Consider the following 25,238-nt stretch of genomic DNA (forward strand, 5'->3'; position numbering starts at 1 on the left):
TTACCACTCCGACACAGCAGGGGGCAGTGGCATCTTTGGCATCCCACAAACTTTTCCCAACACAGCTTTTCCCGGGAGAGAGCGAGAGCAAAGATTTATGGAAAAAAGGAAGATGTGTCACTCTATGGATTATTTACATCCAGATCAGGGTCCTGGGAAAAACCATAAGACACGGTTTAAGTTTACACATTTGCAGTTGAAGTCAGTGATTTTCTTTCAAATAAGCGTATTCATATGTTGTTACAATAATATATGTTTTTGTACTACTGTAAAAAAAACAATACAGGGTTATTTCAATTGTATTTAACTAGACGCATCATTTATGGTGGTTTTGGTTCACCTCATTCTTACTCCCAGAGTCCCAGTATGTTATATTTTAATATTGCAAACAATAACAATTAAACCCGAATATAATGAAATAATAAAATTAATTAATTTGTTTACTTTCGCCTGTTTTCGAGTAAAAACACCAAAATCCGAGTGGAAATCCCCTCGTGACCAACTGTGCAGACCGGAAACGGGTCAGACGTTTGGTGGGGAGTGACGCCACGTCTCTCCTCGACGATCTTTGGCTGAGCTCGTTTTGGCGCCGAATATATTTTGTCCTTCTTCAGCGCGGGAGTTGTTGTTATTGTGTCTGTGTTGGTCGTGTGTGCTGTAATTCGGCTAACTGTATCAGTCTTAATAATTCAGTATCTAACGTCAAACACGGGGAAAGGAAACGTTTGAAGACAACATGCAGCGGAGCATCGCGTGAGTACAAAGTTGGTACCTAGCAGTGGTTCCTGTTTAGCAGCCCGGCAGCTGTGGTAACTTTCTCCTGGTGACAGCTCAACAACATGAGCATTAAGTAACCTAACGTGGTTAGCTAGTTAGGTGTGTTGTGAGTGGTGTTTAGGGGTCTTGAAGTCCCTACAGGAGTGTAACGTTAGCTGGGTTTTAACGTTAAGTGCACTTTCTGTAAGTTAGCATTAGCATCAATTCATCTTCATGGCTTCTTTGAGTATTATGATACGCTGTTTACTTCAACAACTGTGATATAACTGTCATATGCATGGTGCTTTCTGTTTCACACGGTGAGGGAAGGTTTTAGAAGAGTCAGATAAAAACACCGTAACTCTAGCTATACACGAGCATTGCTAACTTGGATAATCAGCTACGCACTTAGCGTAAGTTCAATCAGCACGTTCACTAACGTTACTAACTGTTAAAGTAACCAACCCACCAGCCTAGCGGTACACACTTCAGCTGTCACTGGCAAAATCAATACTGTTTTAATGACTATTATTTATTTTTTGATGCGTAATAACTCTAATCATGCTGAACCCCATCAGGCCATAACTGTTTCTCTTCCATCAGATCTTTCTTCCAGCCCAAGTGCAAAGACAAGGAGATTCAGAAGAAATCCACAGCTGAGCCAGTGACTAAGTAAGATTTTTTTCTCTTCACACTGTACAAGCGGCCGAAATGTGTTTTCTCAGGAGGGGGGCTGGAGTCTCCCTTAGAGAGAGGGTGAGAAGTTCAGCCATCCGTGAGGAACTCGGAGTAGAGCCGCTGCTCCTTTGCGTTGAAAGGAGCCAGTTGAGGTGGTTCGGGCATCTAGTAAGGATGAACCCTGGGCGCCTCCCAGGCACAGGCACGTCCAGCTGGGAGGAGGCCTCGGGGAAGACCCAGGACCAGGTGGAGAGATTAGATCTCCACACTGGCCTGGGAACGCCTCGGGATCCCCCAGTTAGAGCTGGTTAATGTGGCCCGGGAAAGGGAAGTTTGGGGTCCCCTGCTAAAGCTGCTGACCCCGGATAAGCGGATGAAGATGAGATGAGATGAGACACTCACACCGGTGTATTTACTACACCCATCTGATGGAGCGATGTACAGATCCATCCATCCTGTCAGGACAAAACACCCTTTCAGACAAGTGTATAGGTGACAGCCCAGTTTGTAGCTGCTGGCACTCTTGATACAGATCTCCCTTCTTGACTCAACCCATTGATTATGTCACTGTTTTGTTTATACTTTGGGATTATGCCAGCTACTGCTAATGTCAGATTAGGGAAAGAGTGGAGATATGGGGGAGCAGTAGCTCAATCTGTAGGGACTTGGCTTGGGAACCAGAGGGTAGCCGCTTCAAGTCCACGACAGACCAGGTACAGCACCTCAGGGGCACTGCTGAGGTGCCCTTGAGCAAGGCTGCGGCGATCCATCATTCTGACATTCTGGACATCCAATGGATGTGCAGTCAAGAAAAATTAACAAAGAGTGAAAAAATGAATTTGGAAGATTAAAGTACAACATTTGTGTGTGTGAAAATTACAAAACAAGTACGTTCATTATCATGACAGCATGGCCAGTATGGGTGGTAAGAATATTATCTCATACATATAAACCATATCAGAGCATCAAACGTACTTTTGTGTTGCAACTCCACTGACAGCTTGAATATGGGCAATTATCTCTGAATCACTCTGAATCATAGATCCCTGTTGCGTAAAGCCTTTTGTAGTAGTTAATCAAAAGAGATGATAGCTTCCGTTTTTCATCTCTGAGCTGCTTTGATGATAGTGTTCATTATCTCCAGACCGTAGCATCCTTAAAGTATGTCTTCCAACTTTTTTTTTTTAATAATGCTCTTCTTCTTTTTATGTTATGGTTTTTTCATCATTGCTTTGACCTCTCTTTGATAAATCTCACCTTGAGTTTATATTTGTCATGTGTTTGCTTTTTAAAATACTGACAGCACCTTGTGGCTACGCCTTTGAGCGGCACTATACGAACGAGGCTTATGGCTCTATTTATTTGAATAACGATGTGTATTGTGTCTGTGCTTGTCTCCAGACCCATCAAAAGCCCTCTCAAAGTGCAGAATGGTGTCCAGGAAGCTGATTCACCCATCAAGAAGGTTGCCAAACGCAGCCGTCAGGTCCTGGACAGTGACGATGACGAGGTTCCGGTTGTTAAAGAGCAAGTCGCAACCAGCGGACAGGAAGACAAAGGAGCTCTTAGTAAAACGGAAAAGGTAAAAGGCACTTTACATTTCCTTAATTTGGACATCAGACTCTCTTTGAATTAGAGGGTGACATGGGACTGGATTCAGAATACATATATTTCTGTGAAACAAATTCTTTTCAAATGCTTTTTTGTCTGCCGTGTAGCACTAATAACACTATGTATATCATACCCCCATAAGGAACGCTACATTTAGTATTACATAATCAGACCAACTTTATTAATGAAAAGCTTGTTAACACTGCGGCTTAGCGGGCTGTTTTTTTGTTCAATTTTCATTGACGCAATCTTTTCTGCTTATCTGGTAGTTCAGAGTTTAGTAGTTGGAGTTTGAACACACGGTAGCAGCTCAACTCTCTCTCTTTTTAAGCAGTCAAAACAAACTTCTTGTGTGTTTCCAGTGTCGTGAGCTTCTCTCTGTCTGACTCCCTCATTCACTTCATCTTTCCCACACTGGCTGTTAGACACATCTATCCCCTTTCTGTGGAGGTTTAAGCACTGTACACATTATTGTAATTACTAGAAAAGGCAGAGAAAAGACTTATGTATTGAATTATGTTGAATTATGTTGAAACATTCTTCTGTTTCCAGGGGAAGACAAGACTCACCCAGAAAACCTGGTGTAAAACATTGTATTGTGTGGGTAGTAAAACATAAAGATGGTCGAGTTGATTTCACATCTTTTCTCTGTTTGTTCGTCGTTGTTTGCTCATAGAAAATGAAAAATGCCACGCACACAAGTCACCTCTACAATGCCTTTTGATTACATTATCAACACCTTTCTCACCTACACTCACACAGATATAAATATTGTATATAGCAATGAAAGGTAAATGGAGAGGAACTTTTCCTTGTGGAGCTTTCGGCTCAATTTGAATACGATTTTTACAAATACAAATTGTAGATGGGGAATATAACTTGGCCTGAAAGAAAAATTCAGTCAGATTTTCAGAAGATTTCTTTTTTTATTTGCTTTAATCTTTAGTCTGTCATCGCCTGCCCTGCTGCCGCATGCTTTGACATTTGCAGACCAGATGGAACTGGTATCGAACATCAAACCGGCCGACGATCCAACGAATGGATTTCCGTTATGTTGTGTAGTTTCACATAATAAAAATATCTCCACTCTAGCTCTAAAACGGAGCTCGCTGCAGCCTCTGAATGAGAGTAATGTGAGCTGAGATCTCCTGCGGCCCTGTGTGCCTCGGAAGGTTAACAAACAAAACAGATATACTTTTATTCATTCATTCATCTTCAACCGCTTATCCCGGGGTTGGGGTCGCGGGGGGGCTGGAGCCGATCCCAGCTGACATCGGGAGTGAGGCGGGGGTCCACCCTGGACAGGACGCCAGTCTATCCCAGGGCACATAGAGACGAACAGAGACAGACAACCATTCACACCTAAGGGCAATTTTGTAGAGTCATGAATTAACCTAACACGTGCATGTCTTTGGACTGTGGGAGGAAACCGGAGAACCCGGAGGAAACCCACACAGACACAGGGAGAACATGCAAACTCCACACAGAAAGGCCCAGGCCGGGATGCAAAGCTGGAACCTTCTCGCTGTGAGGCGACAGTGCTAACCACTACACCACCGTGCAGCCCGATTTACTTTTATATTATTTATCAATGTCTCATGTTATAAAATGTGAGATCCCAGTAGACTTCCTTTGTCCTTGTACCAACCCATCACACGTTTCTAAATCCACACTGTACCCACACAAGCTGAATCTAATAAGACTGTTCGAGCGCCTGTAGGCGTATCAGGGCCTGTTGCTTATTCAGTGGTGGGAAAAACAGTGTTTCACAAAGACTCGCTAATTGTACGCTGAATCACCATGTTGAATGCATTTGTCAATAAGCCACATAATGAACAGACCTGATTATGGGCTTTGGCTGTCACTCAACCACCTGTTGTTTGATAAACATTTCTCTTAACTACCCATGTTAATTTTGTTCATAATACATCAGAAATCATTCCTTATTTGTTCTTTTGAGAGGAGAATTTGTGATAGATACATGGAGTTTGTCAGCACGGCTCAGCCTGCATTACTTTCGTATAGTTGTTATAGTTATTCAATATTGTTTGTGACAAGATACTTATACACACACTCTTGTGATGTTGGCCTAAGAACATCTCCAGCAGAGATAAATGTAGGGCAGCAGCGGATGGTTATTTTCATCTGGGATTCATCTTTTTCTTCTTGTCTTTTGGATGAATTGTTGGGAGACTCTGTGATCACAAGCTTCCAGATCCAAGCAGACGGCTGTAACTTGCAGACGGACACATTAGAAATCCATCCATTAGAGTCGGGGTGTCTGGCACAACTTTGCTTTCTTTCAAGGTTCGTGGAGAAGGGAAATAGTCTGAAGAGGTCAAAACTCTAGTTACACTTGTAAGCAGTTTTTCCCCAACCTTTTCTGTCTGTTGTACTCCCACTGTTCTTCAGATGAACCCTTCACAAACACCACCTGTTGTGTCCCAAAGGTGGCCATTTAATATTATTTGTTATATAAAAGCATTTTTCCATTAAACCAGGAATTGTCAATGTTCAATTGTGGCCACATTATGTCACTGTGTGGCCATTTTGTGTCTTTCTAGTCATTTTGTGTCTCTTTGTAGCCGTTTTGGGTCTGTTTGTGGTTGTTTTGTGTCTTTGTGGTTGTTTTGTGTCTCTTTAAAGTAATTTTGTGTGTCTTTGTGGTTGTTTTGAGTCTCTTTGTAGTCGTTTTGTGTCTCTTTGTAGTAATTGTGTGTGTCTTTCTGGTTGTTTTGAGTCTCTTTGTAGTCGTTTTGTGTCTCTTTGTAGTCATGTTGTGTCTTTGTAGTCATTACCATGTTAATTAATCTTACTATGTGTGCCTGGTTGGAAATAACGTCACTGTGAGGCCAACCAACACATTTCTGCTTGTGACCTTCATCAGGGTCATCCTCATCAGGGTTGTTGGAGTTATGACACCTTAAGCACAAGCGACATGTCCATTACCCACCTTTTCCACAGTGATCAGATAGTACTGCATAGTTATTAATGGTTTATAAGATTTTAGTTCATGCAAGTGCAACTCTACAACAATGATTTATTGGGACTATTGAGACATTGCATGCGCAGGCGTCAACACTGACTTTCAGCAGAGGTTGCCCGTCTGTCTGCTATAGAGTTTCCCGCCTCTCCCAACGATGCACTTCACTGAACAACAGACTTGTTTCCTCACGGATGGACGTGCGTGTCGTTCAGGGTTTGCAGTCGTGTTTTCCAACACTTGCCGAGATACTTTGGCTCATAGATTTCTATTTTTCCGTATTTTGGTTTCAGCTTCTCCATTTTTAACAGGCCATTGTTTGAATTTTTCGAGACTATAAACAAATTAATTCTGTTTTTATTCTTTATTTCTGTTTTGTGTTTGATATCTGCACAACTATTATTGTCAGTTCCTTGGATTTCAGTTTAAGCTCTAGATAGAAAATGGTCAAGATGTTAATGTCATTTTAAAAAAGAAATCCCCTCAAGTCAAAACCACGATCTGCTGTAAAAGCTTTTTAAACCTTTGTTTCTGCTGCCTTTTGTCATAATGATTGCCAATACCAACACTGCTTATCTTTTTCAGAAGGATGATGTCTTTAAGGCAGTTCCCACTCCCCTGTCTCCTCCACCTGCCTCAGCCACACCTGTAACTCCCGCTACTCCAGCCTCTTCGGCTTCACCTGGGACCCCCTGCACCCCAAACTCCATCTCCCCTTCTGTGGTCTCTAAACGCAAGACTGGTCAGTATGTGATCAGATCTGATCTGTTCTTTCTTATTTGTGCCTCATCAACATCTTAATCTATGGTTCTCTACGTCCTCTCTGAAATTGCAGCATTTTTGGACTTTGACACCGACTGAGGATTGATCATTTTTCTGCCTCGAGCCATTTTACTTGATTACTTATTAGCGGGAGCCTAATGGCTCCAAATACTCATTATTCCACATTGAGGGAAAAACAAGACATTTATCACAAACTGAATGCACGGGAGATTTGTTCAGCAGAAACAGCTTAGCGACCTTCCACCCTCTAATTTGACTCTCTGGAAGAGTCTGAACCTTTTAGACTGACAACCAGAGACCAGTAGACTAGATTGTGTATCATTATTTGTCATTCATCTCATATGCTGAACCACAAATACACACTCTTCAAGCCTATATCATTATTTTTCTGCGTGTGCTAGCATTGTAATGATATTCTTATTATTGCTGTGTTGTCTTGGAATGTATTATTTCTGCTGACTGGCCTTTAATGGAGCCAGCAGAGCAAGACGTGTTGTTATTGTTGCAGATTGTTGATCTTTATTTGATTCCTTTCTGGTTTGCAGGCTTTAGTATCTTCCTTTAAAGCGTGAACATATGTTGTGATTATTATGCCGTGTGCACACACGACATGTAGCTTGAACATCTCAAATGTTCAAAATAAGAGCAAAGGAGTCCTGCTGCTGTTTTGCTGCCAAACATGTTCATTATCTGTGAATTTTAAATAAGATATGTAACCGCATCTGCATTTGACATAAAATAGAATGACCAAGGGATTTTAAGTGGTGCTTTGTACTCACTGCACTTTTCATGTCACACCAGAAACGTAGGCCTTTGAAAAGAGAAACTAAGCTACTTAGAGCTAAAGTTTTCCTTTTTTTAGTATCGCAGCTTTGTTTTCCATTTGGGAAGCACCTCCTCTTCTCATTTAGTTTCCTTCATCCTACTTTTGCAGCAGGAAAGCAGCTCGTTCTCTTTTCATCACCCCATTCTCTTTTTGTTTGATGACTGCAGTGTTTGCGTTCAGCAGTGGTGCGTTACCACAGTAAGAGCCCCGCCACCATCACCACTGGAGAAAAGAACACATTAAAGCAGCTCTAATTTGACCAGAAATTGCATTCTTAATGTCCCGGGTTAATGCTTTCATTATAATATCTAGAAGAAAAACACCAGCAGTGCTACCTGTGCTAGAACCCTAACAAGGACCAAAACGGAGGCGGATGTGGAACCAAAACCCAAATTACCCTCAAGCACCACTGCTGCATAGAATTACAGAGGAAATTACACTGGAACTTTAAGCTGCTGTGCTGCATAATATCTTTCAGGATGGAATTAGTGTTTTCATTAGCAAAGTGCGTATCTGTGATTCTCTCTCTTCTTTTTTTTTTTTTGGTTGCCCTACATCGGCAGTAAGGGAGCAGACTCGTCCTGTTTTCATCTCCACATCCTCTTTCTGTTTGATCACGGTGTGATTTCAGTTGGGATGCCTCTCACTTCTTTTTTTCCCCTCCTCCTTTTTAATTGAATGCTTGTCTTGACATGTGCAGCGAGGAAGACGTTCCCCAAGAGGAAGCTTGATGAGAGCATGAGCAGCACTGAGAGTCAGACAGACGAGGCCAAGGAGGAGCAGGGTCAACAAAACAAACGACCCCGTGTGGAGAGCAGCGCAGGTACGCCTTCACCTCTACTATGACTTTTCTAACCAATCTCCATCTCAGGTCTGGAAGGTCTTCGTGGCAATGAACATGAACTTACTTTCTAGGGTTTTTGAAGTTGCACATACACCTTGGATACATGGAAACACACAAAATAAAGCTGAAAGTTTAGTTTGTCAATAGGCCTGTGAATGTTCTCATTTGTCCAGGTCATCGTTATCCCCAAAGCAATTTCAGTCAAACGCAACTGGGCTTGGTTATCTGTCTAGGAAGACGTTTCACCTCTCATCCAAGAGGCTTCACTCGTTACGTTCGTGACTCGTTAGTGCTCTATTGAGTCTTAACGACCGTCGTTGGAGTCACAGGAGGCCATTTGTGAACAGTTGTTCTTTGAGGTTAGATTGTTGAATCTCATGGGAAGGGATGGAAGGGCAGCATTGTAAATTGGAGATAAGTGGTGTCTCAGACCTCCTCCTCTAATTAGAGATGGTTTCTCTACTTTTCCATATATGGCTTCTTTTATGGGTTGGTATGGTTTGAAAGAGGGGGAGGGAGATACATCCGTCTGGCTGACGTATACCTCAGAGGTAAAGTGAGGGCCAGGGGCTAGCTTTCACTCAAGAGGCCCCCCTACTTATTCTTAAACTTTAACCTCCAATAGAATAAAAACTAGCCTGGCAAAAAAAAAATTTCACCCCCTCAGTGTTGTCATGGAGATATGACGTAAACAGACATACTAGAATGTTTTTTCTTTTACAAGGCCTTAAATAGGTTTAATTACTGTATCCCGTGAAAACAGCATATTTAACATGGGGGCAATGGGGAAATTGCTCTATTATACAAACTGCCCCTAGTGGACACTCAGAACTCCAGTTTTTGGCACTTCCGTATTTGATCAACTAGGAAGTCACTGTGGTGGGGGCTTGTGTAAAAGGCCATATGCAGTGGGTCTACCGTGTAACTCTGCGTGGTGGTATAGTGAACAGGCACCACATTTCTCTGGGTCGTCTGTAAGTTATGGCTGTCCTTTATTTTGAAATTTTGACGACTAATCGATAAGTTGATTTAATCGACAGATCTGTAAAACTGAGTAACTCCGCAATGAATCATGCAAAAGTACCACTTTTTAATCTTCTTTACCAGAGATTTGTCTCATAGGTTTCTTGTAAATATGTCATTTGATATGAAAAAAGCATAAAAAATAAGTAATCGAAGAAATAAAGAAATATTAGTCAATTAAAAGCAAATTGACAGATGAATCAACTAGGAGGAGTAATCCCTACAACGCACCAGCTGAATTTACCTCCAGTTGTAGATACAGAAAGCATTCACAGGGTCTCTCTTACATAAGAGAAAACAATGAAACAGCTGCTAAACACCATATTAAACACGGGACACGTGTTTGTATTCATTTACTACCATGCCTATTTTTATCTATAAAAGATCAGAACAGTGGCGTCAACTTGACAGAAAAGCAGCAGTTTTTTTTTTTTTTTATCACATTCACTCCCCGATTGGCACATCCTACCTCGACTACGTTGCGCGTCTGTAAGGCACATTTGGTGCGTGATCAGTAGAGGATGAAATGGAGCTGAAACGATTAGTCATTTAATTGCTTAGTTAATCAACAGAAAATGAATCTGCAACACATTTGATAATTAATTGTTTAAGTCAATTATCAGGCAAAAAAGGCACACACTCTTTGGTTTTCAGCTTCTCAATTGTGAGGATTTCTTTCTTTTGGTTGAATTCTTAATGAACAAGATTTGGACTGTTGGTCAGACGAAACAAGCCATTTGTAGACCTAATCTTGTGCTCTGCGAAGTTCTGACAAGCATTTTTCGTGATTTTCGTGACATTTTATAAAAGACTAATGAACTAATCAAAAATTGGATTCATCGATTTATGAAAACAATCGCTAGTTGCAGCCCTAATGTCAAACGAGCTGCGTTTTATCGAGAAAATAATGGTATGTCCACCTTAGATATGATGAGGCCGTAAGTCTGCCGATAAAGAGAGGGAAAACTATACGTTTATTAGTTGATTGTTTTGCTGCAGCTGCTGTCCCCATCCACAGCAACTTCTGTGTCGGTTCTCCTGTCTGCTTCTTCAAACTAGCGACTTCCTAACCACCATCTATACACTGACCATGGATAAGTACTTCATAAAGCCCTACTACAAAAAAAAGCCTTTAGGGCGTGATCACACTATCCTCCCGGACCGAGACCCGGACTTTAGGGTACTTGTCCCCCCTCCCTCTCCCCCCCGCGCCCCAGCCCCGTTTGTACTCACACTACCTGGGCCTCGGCCAATACTTCTTGCTGTCCATACGCCTTCAAGCCGTAACACGTCACACGCATTGATCGCGTGTGTGTGGCTTTGTTTACAAATCTTTCCATAGACCTCGGAGTTTTTGTGCGTCTTGTCGACTGTTTTTGAATATTTTCATCCGACCAAATCTGCAGTAAACACAACGTGAACCTTTCACCACCATTGTTGTTGTTGTTAAATGTCCGCGCATGGTCCGTCCTTCTATTTACATGTCCGAACAGGCGGACATAACGCTACTGCCGTAGGGCTCGTGCGCGTGCGCGTGCATGTGCGCACGCTCGTGCTCGTACATGTGCAAACGGCCCCGCTAAAGCCCACCTCTTTCAAGCGGGCCGTGGCGGCCCAGCTGGCCCCAGTTGAGCGCGGAGCGGGTGCGCTCACACTACTTAAAGGTACTAGACTTTAGCTGAAAAACCGGTTTTGGCCGCGGCCAAAAAGACAGTGTGAGCACGAGATGCCCACTCCAAGTGCTAGAACCCTCAGCTTTGGTTAAGAAGTGAAGTTGTGGATGGAAAAATCTGAATTTCTAAGTTACTCTGTTCTAAGTCAAGGTTTCACTTTCTCTCTCTTTGCCGTTCACTTCGGATTTTTATTACAAGCAAGTCAGAGCAGCATCTGGGCCTAAGTCATAATTGAGGAGCAATTTCGGATCTTATTCCGGGAAAAATTACTCTAAGTAATGAGTGCACAAGAGCAAGCTGCAACATTTTTTATTCAGCACAATAATGGACTCTTTCCTCAGTTTCTCCCTTTTTTTTTAAAGCAGCATGTGTGCCTCCAGAAGCACAGCAGATGGGAAAAATGGCCCCTCTCTTTTCAAATTGACCGGTAAACTACCAAAACTGATTCACCAGTCGAGTCCACCAGTCATTCTAACTTGTGGATAACAAAATTAAAGTTTCATGTCTGTCTCCTCACCCAGCCAGTGTAACGACCCCAGCTCTGTCTGCTCAGACTGGTTGCTACATGTTTGTCAATAGTAATTTCTCCTCTACCCGGCTGTCGGTGAAAAGGAAAACTCATAAATATGACCTTTGACATAAATTGAATAAGGCTGTTGTGTTGAAAACCATCTTCAAACTGGGTTGTCCTCGGTAAACCTGCAGACATTTAACTTTTCGATGACTCCACTCCCTTTCTGTGTCACCCTGTGTAGGGAACACAGATGAACCCATGGAGGAGGGAGCGAAGGAAGAAAGGGTTGAAAAGGCAGTGACCGAGGCTGACGGCCCAGATGAGGAGGTGGAGAAGAAGAAGATAGAGGAAGGAGAAAAGGCCAAGGAGGAGGAGCGGGCGAAGAGAAAGCGCTCTGATGAGAAAGAAAAGAAAGCTGAGGGGGCGGAAAAGAAAAATGAAGCAAAGGAGAAGACAGATGATGAGAAAAGGCCCGCCGTTGCCAAGAAGGAGGCGGTTGAAAAGGACACGCAAGAGGGAGAAGAGAGCCCAAAAAGTCAAACGGCGAGAAAGCAGAAAGAAGCAAAAGAGCAGAAAGATAAGGAGCCGCCCAAGAAAGCTCCCATCAGCAGTTTCTTTGGTGAGTCGGAATTTGCATAGCTCTGTGTTTGCACAAAAAAAAAGTGTCCGGAAATGTGCTATGCTTTTATTAGTCAGGAAAGACAGCAAAATGTTTCTCTGCTCCACCTTCACCTTCTGTTTTATTTATTTATTTTTGTTCAATAGCTCCAAGAAAAGCTGCAGTGAAGACAGAGAAACCGGAGAAGAATGAAGGGGAGAAAATCCCGTGTGCTGAGAGGAAAAGTTCAGCGGAGGAGAGCAAAGACATGAAAGGGTAAGGCAAAGTGCAGCGGAAAGTTAGCTACAGCTCACCTGCCTCCTGTTTGAGTTCTAATCTGCATGTCCGTCTCACCTGTCCAAACTCTTTGCGGGCATTGAGACAAGATCAGAGTGTGCGGCTAAAACGCAAGTCCTCCCACTAATTTTGAATTGGGGTAACGCGCTATGGCTGCGCTGGTGGAAGCCACAGGAGGTGGTGAAAAATGCAGCATCCTGCGGTGAAAAGTTGAGACGGATTCAACTTTTGGAGAAATTCAACCCGATGTCACGCTGAGGTGGCCAATATGATCAGACTTGTTGCAATCCTGCCTCTATCACTGCCACAAGGAAGGTTTAAAGAAAAGAAAAAACTACGAAAAAAATCAAAACCCAAGCACTTAATTGCCCGGGAGTTTGTGAGACTTATGATTGTTTCCTGCAAGCTCCAGCACAAGCTCCAGCACAAAGCCTAGTCTCTTCGATTTTTCTCTCTTTCTGTGAAGCCGCCTTCATGTGCGGTCGGAAATATCGAGATCACAACACCGTTCTTACGGGAAACAATGATTGTGAAATATAAAGTCTACTTGTGCATATAAGGGGGATAAAGAACACAACAGTATGTCACACAAACATTTTAAGTGACACTTCCACCGCGGCACAGTGCTGCAGCAATTCGCCGGAGGTGCTGGAGGCAATGTTGCACTAATCAGCCGGCCTCGACCCCTGACTTACCTTTGGTAAAGTACATGCATGCTTGTGGCAGATGAGAAGAAAGTAATTTGACACGATGAAGGCGAAGAAGGGCTGGTAGAGTGACGACGGTTATTTTATTGTTTTATTACGTATTACCTCATTTTACTTGATTCACAATGTTAGTTGGCCTTTCTGCACAGCCAAAGCTACTCCTATGTTCAGTCTGTACCGGTCACAATGCAGGTCCTTGCACTGAACGCTTTTGTCCATTTGACAATTCCAGTAAAATGGAATTCAAGCGAGATGGCTGCAAATACAAAAATGTTCACAAAGCCAGAAAGGCAGCACCGTGTTACGCAATTCTACTTTAAAAGTGAAGAAGACTGGAGCTGCAGGTGGCCGTGCGAAGTGCAGACAATAGAGCACAATTACAGCACAGTGTTAGTCCAGATAAACAAAGATACACCTTTATTGATCCCCAGCGGGGACAGTCAATTGTTGCAGCAGTACAATATAACGAAAAAAGGCAAGTATAGCAAGTCACAGGAAAAAAATTAAGAGGTTCAAAAAACTAAAGTAGAATGGAATCAAACAGAAACTTTACAAGAGTATTCAGAGATAACACTGGTGTGTGATTACCAGCAGCAGAGTCAACACGTTTATGATATGGGTTAGTAATGCATTTCCATGTTTGTCTGTTTATATATGATAGAATACAACAGTCAATGTAAAATTGACATACTATGGTACATTGTGATAAAGTGAGAGAGACTGCATGGAGGGCACTAGGATAGTAATATAGTATAGAATAGTACGACAATAAACAGTATGTAGTAGAAGTTATACTGTATATAATGCAGCAATATAACTTGCTATATATTATAATTTACTGCAAGATGTAACATGTATTATACAGCAATATGTCTCTGTAGTGACAGCTAGTGTTTGGGTAAGTGTGAGTGTGTGTGTCTGTGTGTCAGCATGGCTGTGTGTGTTTCTGTGAATGTGTGAATGAACGAATATACATTTGTGTGTGTCTCTGTGCATGACTGTGGGAGGGTTGGGTTCTTTTAACTTTCTTCTCCTGATTTTATTTGATGTTTCTCTTCTTCTGTACATCTCTGTAAGGCACTTTGCGATACTTTTCTGTATGAAAAGCGCCAAATAAATAAAGGTTGATTTGATTTGATTTGAATATAACAGAATAGAATCTCAAAATAATATGTTATCGTATAATATAGTACATCAGAATATATCAACATTACGGCGAAGTAGCAGGAGTGTTAGCCGCAACATTCAGAATTGTACTCAATAATACTGAAACAAGCGCACTACGTTTCATACCAGATCTGTTGACAGGTGACCCGAGAAGTCTGATTGTAGATATTCCAGGAATCTCTCCAGGGGTCCGAACGTCAGGCGTTGCGTCTCCATCTTAAACTTAAACGAAATTCTGCCTGATTCTAAATGAGTTAATCTACTAAAACATTACAAGTTTGACATTTTTAATCTGTACAGTGTCTGAAATCTGTTGATACCTTTCATACCCCGACCCAATGTTTGACGGACATTTTTTTAAATTAGGCCACGGGAAGGCTTCCTTAAGGCTGTGCGTTCAACTTTTACTTAACCCTCCTGTTGCCCTCAAATTTCACTAACACCATTTATTCTAGGGGTCAATTTGACCGTTAAACATCTGGAACATGATCATAATCAATTTGTGACTCAAGTTAAGTCGGGTACTTTATGTATTTATTTAACAAAATGAAAAATATTACTGATCTTCAATTGCATGGAGGGATTTCTGTCTGTGTGTTTTAAAGTAAGTCTGTTATTTTAAGTGCTATTCTGTGTTATTTGTAACATCTGGAATGAAAGTAACGGCCGTTATCAACGACAGTAGCGTGAATTTGACCTCATATGATATTTAAATTGTAAAATAGACGATAATAATAATAATGATTAAATCATTCAGATTATCAGATTGACCCAAAAGGAACACCGATGTGACAAGTACATGTACAATGTGAACAATAAAAGAATATATATAATCATGCCAATTTTAGTTTTTTTATGAGTCGTCCCCATAAAATGAGGAAAAGTCATAAATATAAAGAAAAAAATGTCATTATTTAGAGATGTTAAACATTAAATGGGGTCAAATTGACCCTTATGATAACAGGAGGGTTAAATGCAAAAAAATGAATTGATTGTACATCAAGTAGACCTGACCTCAGTTAAGGTTTGCTACTGATTATTATTATTCTTACTATAACCTGGGATTATCTGAGACTGTCTTACTAATGCAGTGCTTTTATTACATGTAAATAAACCAGCAGCAGAAGCAGCGTATTACTGCTTTGTCACTTGAGCTGCAAACTATTTTTAGCTCTTTTAGCTCTTTAAGAGAGGAAATGCATTTTTCATCCTCCCAACTATTTATTTGTTAATCACTGCGTTCTGTGCGTCAGTGTAGGAGGGATAGGAAGTTCACAGCTGTAGTCCCTCTCCTTGTAATGACTTCAGGCAAGTGATATTTTGTGTGATTCTAGCGTTTTGCACCTTGTGTGAGGAGAAAACACGTATTTCACAAAATACAGTAAAAACCTGTTAACTTTTTAACCATCCTATGTCAATGTTTTTTGCAAGTTTGAATATTGTATAAGATTGCAAATGTAGAAAACGCGTTTCTGTGAAACACTCGTTCTTAAAATAGTACGATTTTGTTCTTTCGAGATAAACTTTGCTGCAGTTCAGCTTCTTCCAGTGTGAAGCTTTCTCCCAAAACACTCATTACATTTCAAAGTGTCTCATAGTTATGATAATGGTGTGTTTGACTTTCTGTCTGCAAAGATGAGTTGGTTTCAGTGACTGTAACAGCTGTCACCATCGTTCTTCAGACTCCTCATTTGCTCCGTTTCTTGTTGTGTTCTTTCTCAGTGAGGCAGCCTCAGGACAAACCGACTACAATCCGTCCAGACCACACTACCATCCTGTGGATGACGCCTGCTGGAAGCAGGGGCAGAAGTAAGTCTAGACCACTTTTACTCACCTCATCGCAATGACCTAATCCACAAATGGGAACCCAAAGTTTTAAACGTATAGTAGAAGATGCGGTAGTGTAGTAATATAGTATAGAATACATTATAAATAAATTAATTCCCTGCTACGCCTCTGTGGTGGAACCCCTTTGTGGTCTGCTGAGGAAAAAAATGCAGAATTTAAATGTAATGATGCTGCTCAGGAGGCGCACTTACCTTTGGGGAAGACACTTCACCCTGCACACAGACCATAGCCCACTTACTGCCCTGCTGTCCACCAAAAGCTTCCTTTTCATTTCATTCACACAACAATTTCTGTCATGCCTTAATGATGCCACTATAGGCCTAGTCTGCCAGGGGATAATACTCTTCCTGATACTCTGAGCGTTTATCCTCTCTGCCTGTATCATTCATGTCTCATCAATGCATGTTTCTAATTCAACTTTAGATTTACCACCACAATTGATATTGTCATTGTCATGTTGTTACCTTGGCTGTGCCTGTTTCTTGCTGTTCTGCTGTATTAACTGCCATAACATGTAAGTCATATTCACATTACTTAAACTATTATTATAGTTCCTGTTACTTTTGTGGTTGCTCGAAACCCTGGAAGTTTGTCTCTGTCTGTCTTTGTGTCTGTCTCTCCATCTGTCCGTCTTTTCTCTCTCTCTCTCCTTTTCTTTCTCCCTAACCGGTGCAGACAGATGTGCGTCCTCCACAGAGCTGGGTCTGTCCCACGTTCCTGCCTGTTATAGTGAAGGTTTTCGTTGCCACCGTACTCAATTGGGGAAATTGTTGGGTCTATGTAAATCATAAATAAGTCATAGAGTGTGGTCTTTACCTACTCTGTAAAGTGTCCTGAGATAACTTTTGTTATGATTTGGCACTGTTAATCAAATTGATTTGAATAACGTAACATAACATAACATATAGAACAGTACAACAATGTAGCACTATATAGTGCAGCAATATAACATAGTACATAGTGTAGCTTTGTGTAAGATATAATTCAATATGTTTTACAATACAGCAATATAACATAAAATTAGCATCATTTGGTATCATAACATTTAATATGTTATTAATACAGTATATTAAAAGGAAATATATTGGTGAGAAGATATTAATAATCAGTCCAACAGTCCAGCAGAGAGTCTATGGAGGGGTGAGAGCTTAGAGTGACCGAAACACTGCTTACTGTCTGATGGCAGCAGGTACCAACGAGTGCCTGAAGCGCTCAATTTTGCACCTGGGCGGGATGATGTGGTGGCATAATGAGCTGCCAGCCTGACTGTGATATTCAGAGCCAGTAACTCAAACTTTGATGCTACCTGAATATTTGAATCCAAAGCTGGGGCTCCCTATTGGATACGGGCAGATGCAGGAAGTCCCTCGCGCAGCTCACGTGTCTCATCCCACCTTACGTCTTTCCACGCCGGCAAGCCTTGCTACAGTAGACGCACGCAAACGTTTGTAATGGTCCTACCTCGCTGGCCAAAAAAAGGCCGTTTTTGGATACAGATAAATCAGAGCACACTTGGACTGACTTTGGCAGATTTTCGCTGCTGCTCCTCCACCGCTGCTCCTCCTCCTTTGCTCCTTCTTCACCGCTGCTCCTTCTTCACCGCCGCCCCTTCTCCACCGCCGCTCCTTCTCCACCGCCGCTCCTTCTCCACCGCCGCTCCTTCTCCACCGCCGCTCCTTCTCCACCGCTCCTCCTCCGCTGCTCCTCCACCGCTGCTCATCTGCTCCTCCTCCGCTGCTGCTCCTCCGCTGCCCTACAAGAAGACCAGCTGAGTTTTAAATCTTCCGATGGAACAGTAGTATGATCCTGTCATTGCTCGGAGCCGATGGGTGCAATGGAAGGAATAGGCCTTGGCTAAAGCCTGGGCAGACAGATGGCTTAAAGTGGTGTGTTTCTGTAAGATTTATTGCTGCATAAATCTGACTGTATGTTGTGATTTTAACGGACCACTGAGTCCCATTTACAGCTGCTCTTTGATTAACTTCATCACCGTTTGCTGCTTATTTCTGTGTCAAGGTTAAATTGAGTGTGACACGCTGCCGAGGCTGTCGCCGTGTTTTTGTTTTGACCACCGCACAAAACCGACGAGCTGAGTTTATCAGTTGAAAGACAACTGTGAATCCAGAGTTCTCAGTTTGGGTCTCTAAGTGATAAAAAAAAAGACAGCTGTTGTTTTGCTGCCATGATCAGAACCACTCTGACTGCTTTGAAAGCTCTTTTCTCCTTCTCTCTCTTCTGCACATCTTAGATGCACATACTCACGGCAGCATAACTAGCTGGCTTGGTTTAGTTGTATAATGGATGTTAAATAATTGAAGGGCTATTGATTATTGATTGCTATTATTAAGGTTCAATAAAATCCCTTAATATTTTAAACAGCACTTGTGTTTGTTTATTTGTGCGTATGTGTAATTCAATAACTGATTGCGATTGGTCAGTGCTCAGATTCAACTAGGTCCCTGAGTACAGGGTGGTACCCCGTTATTATTAATACCTTTTCATACTTTATATCCATATTAGTATTTGTATTGATATAATAATTAACTGTGATAATGGCTAACCGCCGAAGCTGCTCCCACATGTTACCAACATCTGTTATGTCAACAAATCTTGAGCTGTAAGGTTTTCATCAGGCCGTGATAACCGTTGTGGCTGTATCCATGTTTTACCCTCATCTTTAAGCCCGACTGTAGGCGAAACCAGCCTGCTTTTCTCTTTTCAGCCTTCCACAGTCAAACATTAAAAAACTCAGACGAAATAAAAATTTCAGACCAGGGAAGTGCTCCGACTTGGTAATGGGAAGTCATGGAAAAAACATGGAATTATACATCAAGGCTGTAGTGTCAGTCAAGCTGCTTAGGACTCAAGTAAGCTGCTGCGTGGAGTCATGTTTTGTGTGTGCTGTAACATGCTCGGGGTACCACACGGATGCGTCCGGACAGTTCATAGAGAAGTCACTGTAGACTTGTAAATGTTCTTTTTTTATTAAAGGAAATGTTACTTTTCCCACCTTCGCAGCTCTGACCTTTGTCCCCCCCTTCTGTTGCTGTAATGGGGTTTTGATAACACTCAATCAAAGCTTACTGTTGCACTAATTGCTAGCTGCTCCGAACAGCTGAGTCAGTTAAACGCTGTGAATTTAAATATCCGTCAGTGTGAATGCTTCGCCTGCTAACTATATGCTCATCACTCTCCAGAGTGCCGTACTTGGCCGTGGCTCGCACCTTTGAGAAGATTGAAGAGGACTCTGGCAGGTAAGAGCTCCATATGGAGGGAAATGTGTTTGTTTGGTGAACACCATTCGGGAGAAAGTGATCCCTACTCTGTACAAAGGATATAGAATATACCAAAGCACAAAATTACCACTCAGGAGCCTGCTGGGAATTTGTGGAATATAATTAGAGGAGTCTGTTCCAGCCAGAGTAAGTGAGGAAATTGCATTAATTTTTTTTTTTAAGAGGGCAGGGAACATGGAGAAATTTTACAATTGGGTCACTTTCTAGGAATGCTCCAAAATATATTTTAACAACTTCACACTTGGGTTTCATTTAATTATAGTTCAGCTTTTTAAACTTGGCTGATCACTTCTTTTACAACTTTTGAACAGAAAGAACATTTTCTCTCTTATTTTTGTTGTTGGAGGAAATGGATGTGCTTTTTAGCCTTAGGAGTCCCCATTATGCATTTTAAAAAGGATGATCTGTTACTCATGTCTCTTGCCTTCAAATTGAAAACACCTTTACAGACTTTTTATCTTTCGAGGATATTGAATGATGACTCGTATTTTTCCTGTCCACTCCAATTGATGTATAGCGTTTCATAAATGAACTGTTCATCTGCCTCCCCATCTTCCGTTTCCGATTAAAACCTCCAGACAAATCTCATTTCCTGCCATCTCAGTATTTACAGGATGGCTTTAAAATTCGTTTAGCTCATCTTCCTTGTCTTAAAGCAATCCTGTTGTCATTTCCCAGGCTGAGAAACATTGAGACGTTGTCGAACCTGCTTCGTTCCGTGCTGCTGCTCTCTCCAGGTAAATGGTATTTTATCTCTCCCATAATGCATGCTGGTATAGCTACACAGTCAGCTGGCTGCCAGCCACTCTGTCAAGGAGATGATGATGAAGCCAGGTTGCACATAAAAGTGGGAGGATAAGTCAGATCATTGATGTGTGTGTCTCTGTTTTTTTTTAACACGGTGTTGTGTGTGTGTGTGTGTGTGTGTGTGTGTGTGTGTGTGTGTGTGTGTGTGTGTGTGTGTGTGTGTGTGTGTGTGTGTGTGTGTGTGTGTGTGTGTGTGTGTGTGTGTGTGTGTGTGTGTGTGTGTGTGTGTGTGTGTGTGTGTGTGTGTGTGTGTGTGTGTGTGTGTGTGTGTGTGTGTGTGTGTGTGTGTGTGTGTGTGTGTGTGTGTGTGTGTGTGTGTGTGTGTGTGTGTGTGTGTGTGTGTGTGTGTGAGATGTGTCTTTGTATTTGTTTGGTTGCATCTGTCTTTATGTCCTTGGTTTTGTTTGTGATTGGAGCTGTGTCACAATCTGGATCACTTGTGTGTCTGTGCTCCTCTTTGTAGGCATGTGCTTTTGTTTGCGCGTTGTATCAATACAACGTGTGTGTTCTTTTTCCAGATGACCTGCTGTGCTGTGTGTACCTGTGTTTGAACCAGCTGGGTCCTGCCTACCTGGGGATGGAGCTTGGTGTTGGAGAAACTGTGCTGATGAAAGCTGTTGCTCAAGCAACTGGTAATCAACACACACACACACACACACACACACACACACACACATTCATTTGCACACTCGCTTGTGCATTCTCAGCCTAACTGCCAATGCTACCCTTCTCTGCTCATCAGCCGGCGAGGCGGCTGCTATTTATCGTCTCGCTCTTGTTTCCAGGGCGACAATTGGACAAAATCAAGGCAGAGGCGCAGGAGAAAGGAGATTTGGGCCTGGTGGCCGAGAGTTCCCGTAGCAACCAGCGCATGATGTTCCAGCCGGCCAGTCTGACAGCAGGGGGCGTGTTCAGGAAATTGAAGGAAATTGCCAGCATGAGTGGGAACTCGGTGAGCCAGGGAATCACATTTTCATTAAACAAAAGAATTCCTAGGCAAATACTGTTTTCACTCAATTTAGCTCTCAGCATCAGGGTCAGGGAGGGAGAAGAAAGGAAATGTTAATGTGATTATGCATCAAACTGGGAGTTATTTGTTTATTTGTGCACTTAAGAGAGAAGAGGATAATCTTTCAGCCTTTGAATAAGTCTTCACCTGGCTGGAATCTCTCAAGCAATTAGTTCCCTTTTCATCCTCGTGCTGCTTTTTTTTTTTTTTTTTTTTTAACATTCTGCATTGAACATGGAATTTGTACTCGCTAGTGCCCTCAGTCTTTTTGCATTTCTGTCTCTTCTCGCTCTTCCTCTTTGAATCTCAATTTCCTCCCGTCTGCCTCAGGCCATGAATAAGAAAATCGACATCATCAAAGGCCTCTTTGTGGCGTGCCGCTTTTCCGAGGCCCGCTACATAGTAAGGTAAAATAGCGCTTTCTGTCACACAAACAGTACATAGACAGCCTTGGCCGTGTTTGACCACATACATGCATGTGCATATTATACATACATAGATTTATCAGTTTTTACCGCTGATGGTCGTGTGGTTCTGATTGACAGGTCCCTGGCTGGGAAGCTGAGGATAGGTCTGGCTGAGCAGAGTGTCCTATCAGCACTAAGCCAGGCTGTGTGCCTGACCCCTCCTGGACAAGGTAAACTTGACCTTTATGATAGGTTCACAGTTTTTCAAGTTTGTTTTCAAAGGTGTAGTTCGGATTCACCACAGTCACACAACAACACAAACTGACTGATCGAGGTACTGGTAAAGCAGCAACTCCCACGTTCTGCAAGGTAAAATGCCTGTCTGGTGGCTTTGAAAAGAAAATAGATAACACTTTCAGTTTTTTCTGTTGGAAAGGGCTGTTTGACAGCAAGGGAAAGGTAAACATATTCTAAATATATTGTAAACTGATATAGATTTTTTTTAGGTGTATCTTTCTTAGGATGTTAAAATACGTCTAGCTGCTGCCCCCGTCCACAGCAGCACATTGCGTAGCTTCTGTGTCGGTACTCCTGCTTCTTCAAACTTGGGGCGTACTGACCTGCATCTACTATAGGTAACACACTGACTATGGATAAGTTCTTCATACCACCTCACTTCAAAACAATCAGAACTATCTCTTTAAAGCAATAGTCCGATATACATTGAATCGGTTTTGGTTCTGTTCATAATTGCCATTGATAGATTCCTTCCGAAAGAAACTCCAATGTAAGTGATTGCTACAGTATAGAACCTCTCTTTGTGTTACAATCCCTCCACCAACGCTCAGCCAGAAAACACTGTATATCTGCAGAAACGCAAAGAGGGAATTTCCTACTAAAAGACTGTAACTTTAGAAGGTAACCACTTCATTTGTGAAACTCAGACAGCTGAAACGTCATACTAGTGTAGATTTGGTCCCTTATCTGTAGAAAAGCGTGTCTTTCACTCAGTTTACTTATTGCAGGGTTTATTCGAGATGCAGCAGCACTTGAATTTTGAGGGGGGAAATACTGGAATACCTTGAAAAAAGTGCTTGAGAATAATAATAATAATAATAATAAGACATATAGCGCTTTTCTAAGTACTCAAAGGTGCTTCAAACTGGAATACAAGAAAAAGTGAATTCTTTATTAGAGACAGTACAATAAGATAAAAGGTAAGAATACATTGAGACACACTAGTCGGAAGAGGTGGGTTTTAAGGTCAGTTTTGAATGATGGCAGTGTGGGAGCATTTTTGATGTGGTTTGGGAGTGAGTTCCACAGAGAGGGGGCGACGACTGACAACGCCATGTCACCCCAGGTTCGGCGCTTGAGAGTCCCAGAGATTTGTAGGAGGTTGTTTGCAGCAGACCAGAGACTTCGGGAGGGGGTGTGCTGCGGGAGGATGTCAGAGAGGTTGTTGAGGGCTTTTTAGGTGGTTAGTAGAATCTTAAAGTTTATCCTGGGTTTTATCGGGGGGCAGTGGAGGTCATGGAGGACTGGGGTGATGTGATCACGAGAGCTACTGGTAAGTAGGCGGGCAGTTCTGTACATACTGGAGCTTATTGAGGACTTTGTTTGTGGTACTATAGAGAATGCTGTTGCAGTAGTCGAGCCTGATGGTAACAATTGCGTGGATTTGTGTTTCCGTAGCAGTACATGATAGTGAGAGTTGGAGGCGGGTAATGTTGCAGAGCTGAAAGAAGGCTATTTGGTGATGTGGTTGACAAGGGAAAGGAAAGAGAGGGTGGGGGTCAAAGATGACCCCAAGGCTGTGGATTTGTGACGATGAAGCCAACAATGTTAAGTGTGAAATATTGCTTGGGGCGGGTTAGGGAGTCTGGGCCAATCAATTATGATATCTGACTTGCTGGAGTTTCAGGAAGTTGCTATAAACAGTTTTTGTTCCGTCAAGTCATTAAAAAGAAATTGCAGAATCAGAAAATCGCTATTTTGTCACTGTAAAGCGACTGTGAGGGAGAATGCCTTGCAGTGTGTCATGATGACAGCTTGAGAAGTGTTTGTTGTAGACTTTTCAGCACTCCGTAATGATTTACATATTGACTTTCAGATGATATTTATGACTTCAGTCGTGTGCGTGTGTGTGTGTGTGTGTGTCTGATCTCTAACCACTACTGACCGATCAACCCTAATATTTTTGTGCACATTACGTAGTGCACACACATTATGATTGCATGCTCAAGGACCTCTCATGGTTGCAGTGAATTTTTGAAAAACCTTGAAAAAAATATTTTATTGACTGCTTTGTTTAAATAAAAAACATTTTTTTTAAATTAATTATTTGCTTCAAGTTGTGTTTGCAAAGGTTCATGGAAGTTTATGAACTACTGTTTGAACACTGCCTGCTTTTTGATTTTCTTTTTTTAGAGGTGTTTGGTCCAGGGGATGTTTAGGGGTGGATAAAATGGAGACAGTGTGTGCGCCACTTATCATCTAAAAGTTGGGAACCTAAAGATTTATTTGGATGCAGCTCAGCACTGTGTGTCAAGTTGTTGTAGTTATAATCATATCCAAGATTTGGGGACTGGAAACGGTCTGGGTTCAACTTTTAGTATGAGTGGTTGAGCCGGCATTGGTTGTCATTACAATGTGAATGGCTGGTCCCACTGTTAAAAAACAAACAAAAAAAAATACTTGGACTAAGGTGTTGCTGAGAAAAACTCGAGGAACGGCTTGTCTCTAAATTTAGAAATGCTGGTCCACTTTAAAGGTCGGCCTAGTGAGCCGAAGCTGAACTTGTTGTTTGCTTTGGGGCTAGCCGCCGACACTTTAATCAGCAGGTAGTAAGCAAAGGCACTGTGACTTGGCTTGGGTCTAGAGGAGTTGAAGCATTTATTCACCGACAACAAACTGTGCTGCTACATTCACAATGTTACCACTTACTTCATACTCTCCGTCACACGCACACTCGCTTTCATTGCGCGTGTGTATTAAACAGAAACAGCTGGAGGACAGTTCGGCAGCACAAGCTGCTTTACATTAGGCACACAAAAATGCATGAGTTATTCCTTAAAGGAGTTTGACACTTCTTAAACCTATCCAAAATCATGTTAAAAATATATACAAAAATTACTAAAAATAAATACATCTTTAAATTTGAGTAACCCGATGGTTAAGTCCATTAAGGCCTGTCAAGACTCCAGTCTAGTAATATACTGAGGGAAACCCTGGATTAGCATGAAGTGGGCATGTCTGTATAGTGGAGACAAGTTGGCCTTTTCCATTGGCCGCGCAAAGCCACAACAAGCCAAAGACAAAGACAGCCAAAATACACAAAGCTGCTATAGAACCATAGCCTCTAGCCACTGAAGACAAACACAGATCCCTGACGTGCTGGGTTGACAGGCC

The 25,238-nt window shown here is 42.1% G+C and overlaps 1 protein-coding gene across 1 annotated transcript in view; it reads left to right on the top strand.

Moving 5' to 3' along the window:
* Window positions 1-643: 643 nt before the first annotated feature.
* Window positions 644-25,238, top strand: part of lig1 (ligase I, DNA, ATP-dependent) — a 56,250-nt gene continuing 31,655 nt past the window's right edge. Inside the window, exons 1-14 of the mRNA XM_083928199.1 lie at window positions 644-753; window positions 1,360-1,428; window positions 2,836-3,016; window positions 6,614-6,770; window positions 8,338-8,460; window positions 11,933-12,310; window positions 12,457-12,565; window positions 16,183-16,269; window positions 19,506-19,562; window positions 20,283-20,341; window positions 20,930-21,043; window positions 21,197-21,363; window positions 21,751-21,827; window positions 21,966-22,057. Of these exons, the coding sequence (XP_083784325.1) occupies window positions 737-753; window positions 1,360-1,428; window positions 2,836-3,016; window positions 6,614-6,770; window positions 8,338-8,460; window positions 11,933-12,310; window positions 12,457-12,565; window positions 16,183-16,269; window positions 19,506-19,562; window positions 20,283-20,341; window positions 20,930-21,043; window positions 21,197-21,363; window positions 21,751-21,827; window positions 21,966-22,057 (1,687 nt within the window). The 5' untranslated portion in view covers window positions 644-736. The remainder of the gene's footprint in view (window positions 754-1,359; window positions 1,429-2,835; window positions 3,017-6,613; window positions 6,771-8,337; window positions 8,461-11,932; window positions 12,311-12,456; window positions 12,566-16,182; window positions 16,270-19,505; window positions 19,563-20,282; window positions 20,342-20,929; window positions 21,044-21,196; window positions 21,364-21,750; window positions 21,828-21,965; window positions 22,058-25,238) is intronic.

The sequence above is a fragment of the Echiichthys vipera genome, assembly GCF_963691815.1.
Source record: "Echiichthys vipera genome assembly, chromosome: 15".
NCBI lineage: Eukaryota > Metazoa > Chordata > Actinopteri > Perciformes > Trachinidae > Echiichthys > Echiichthys vipera.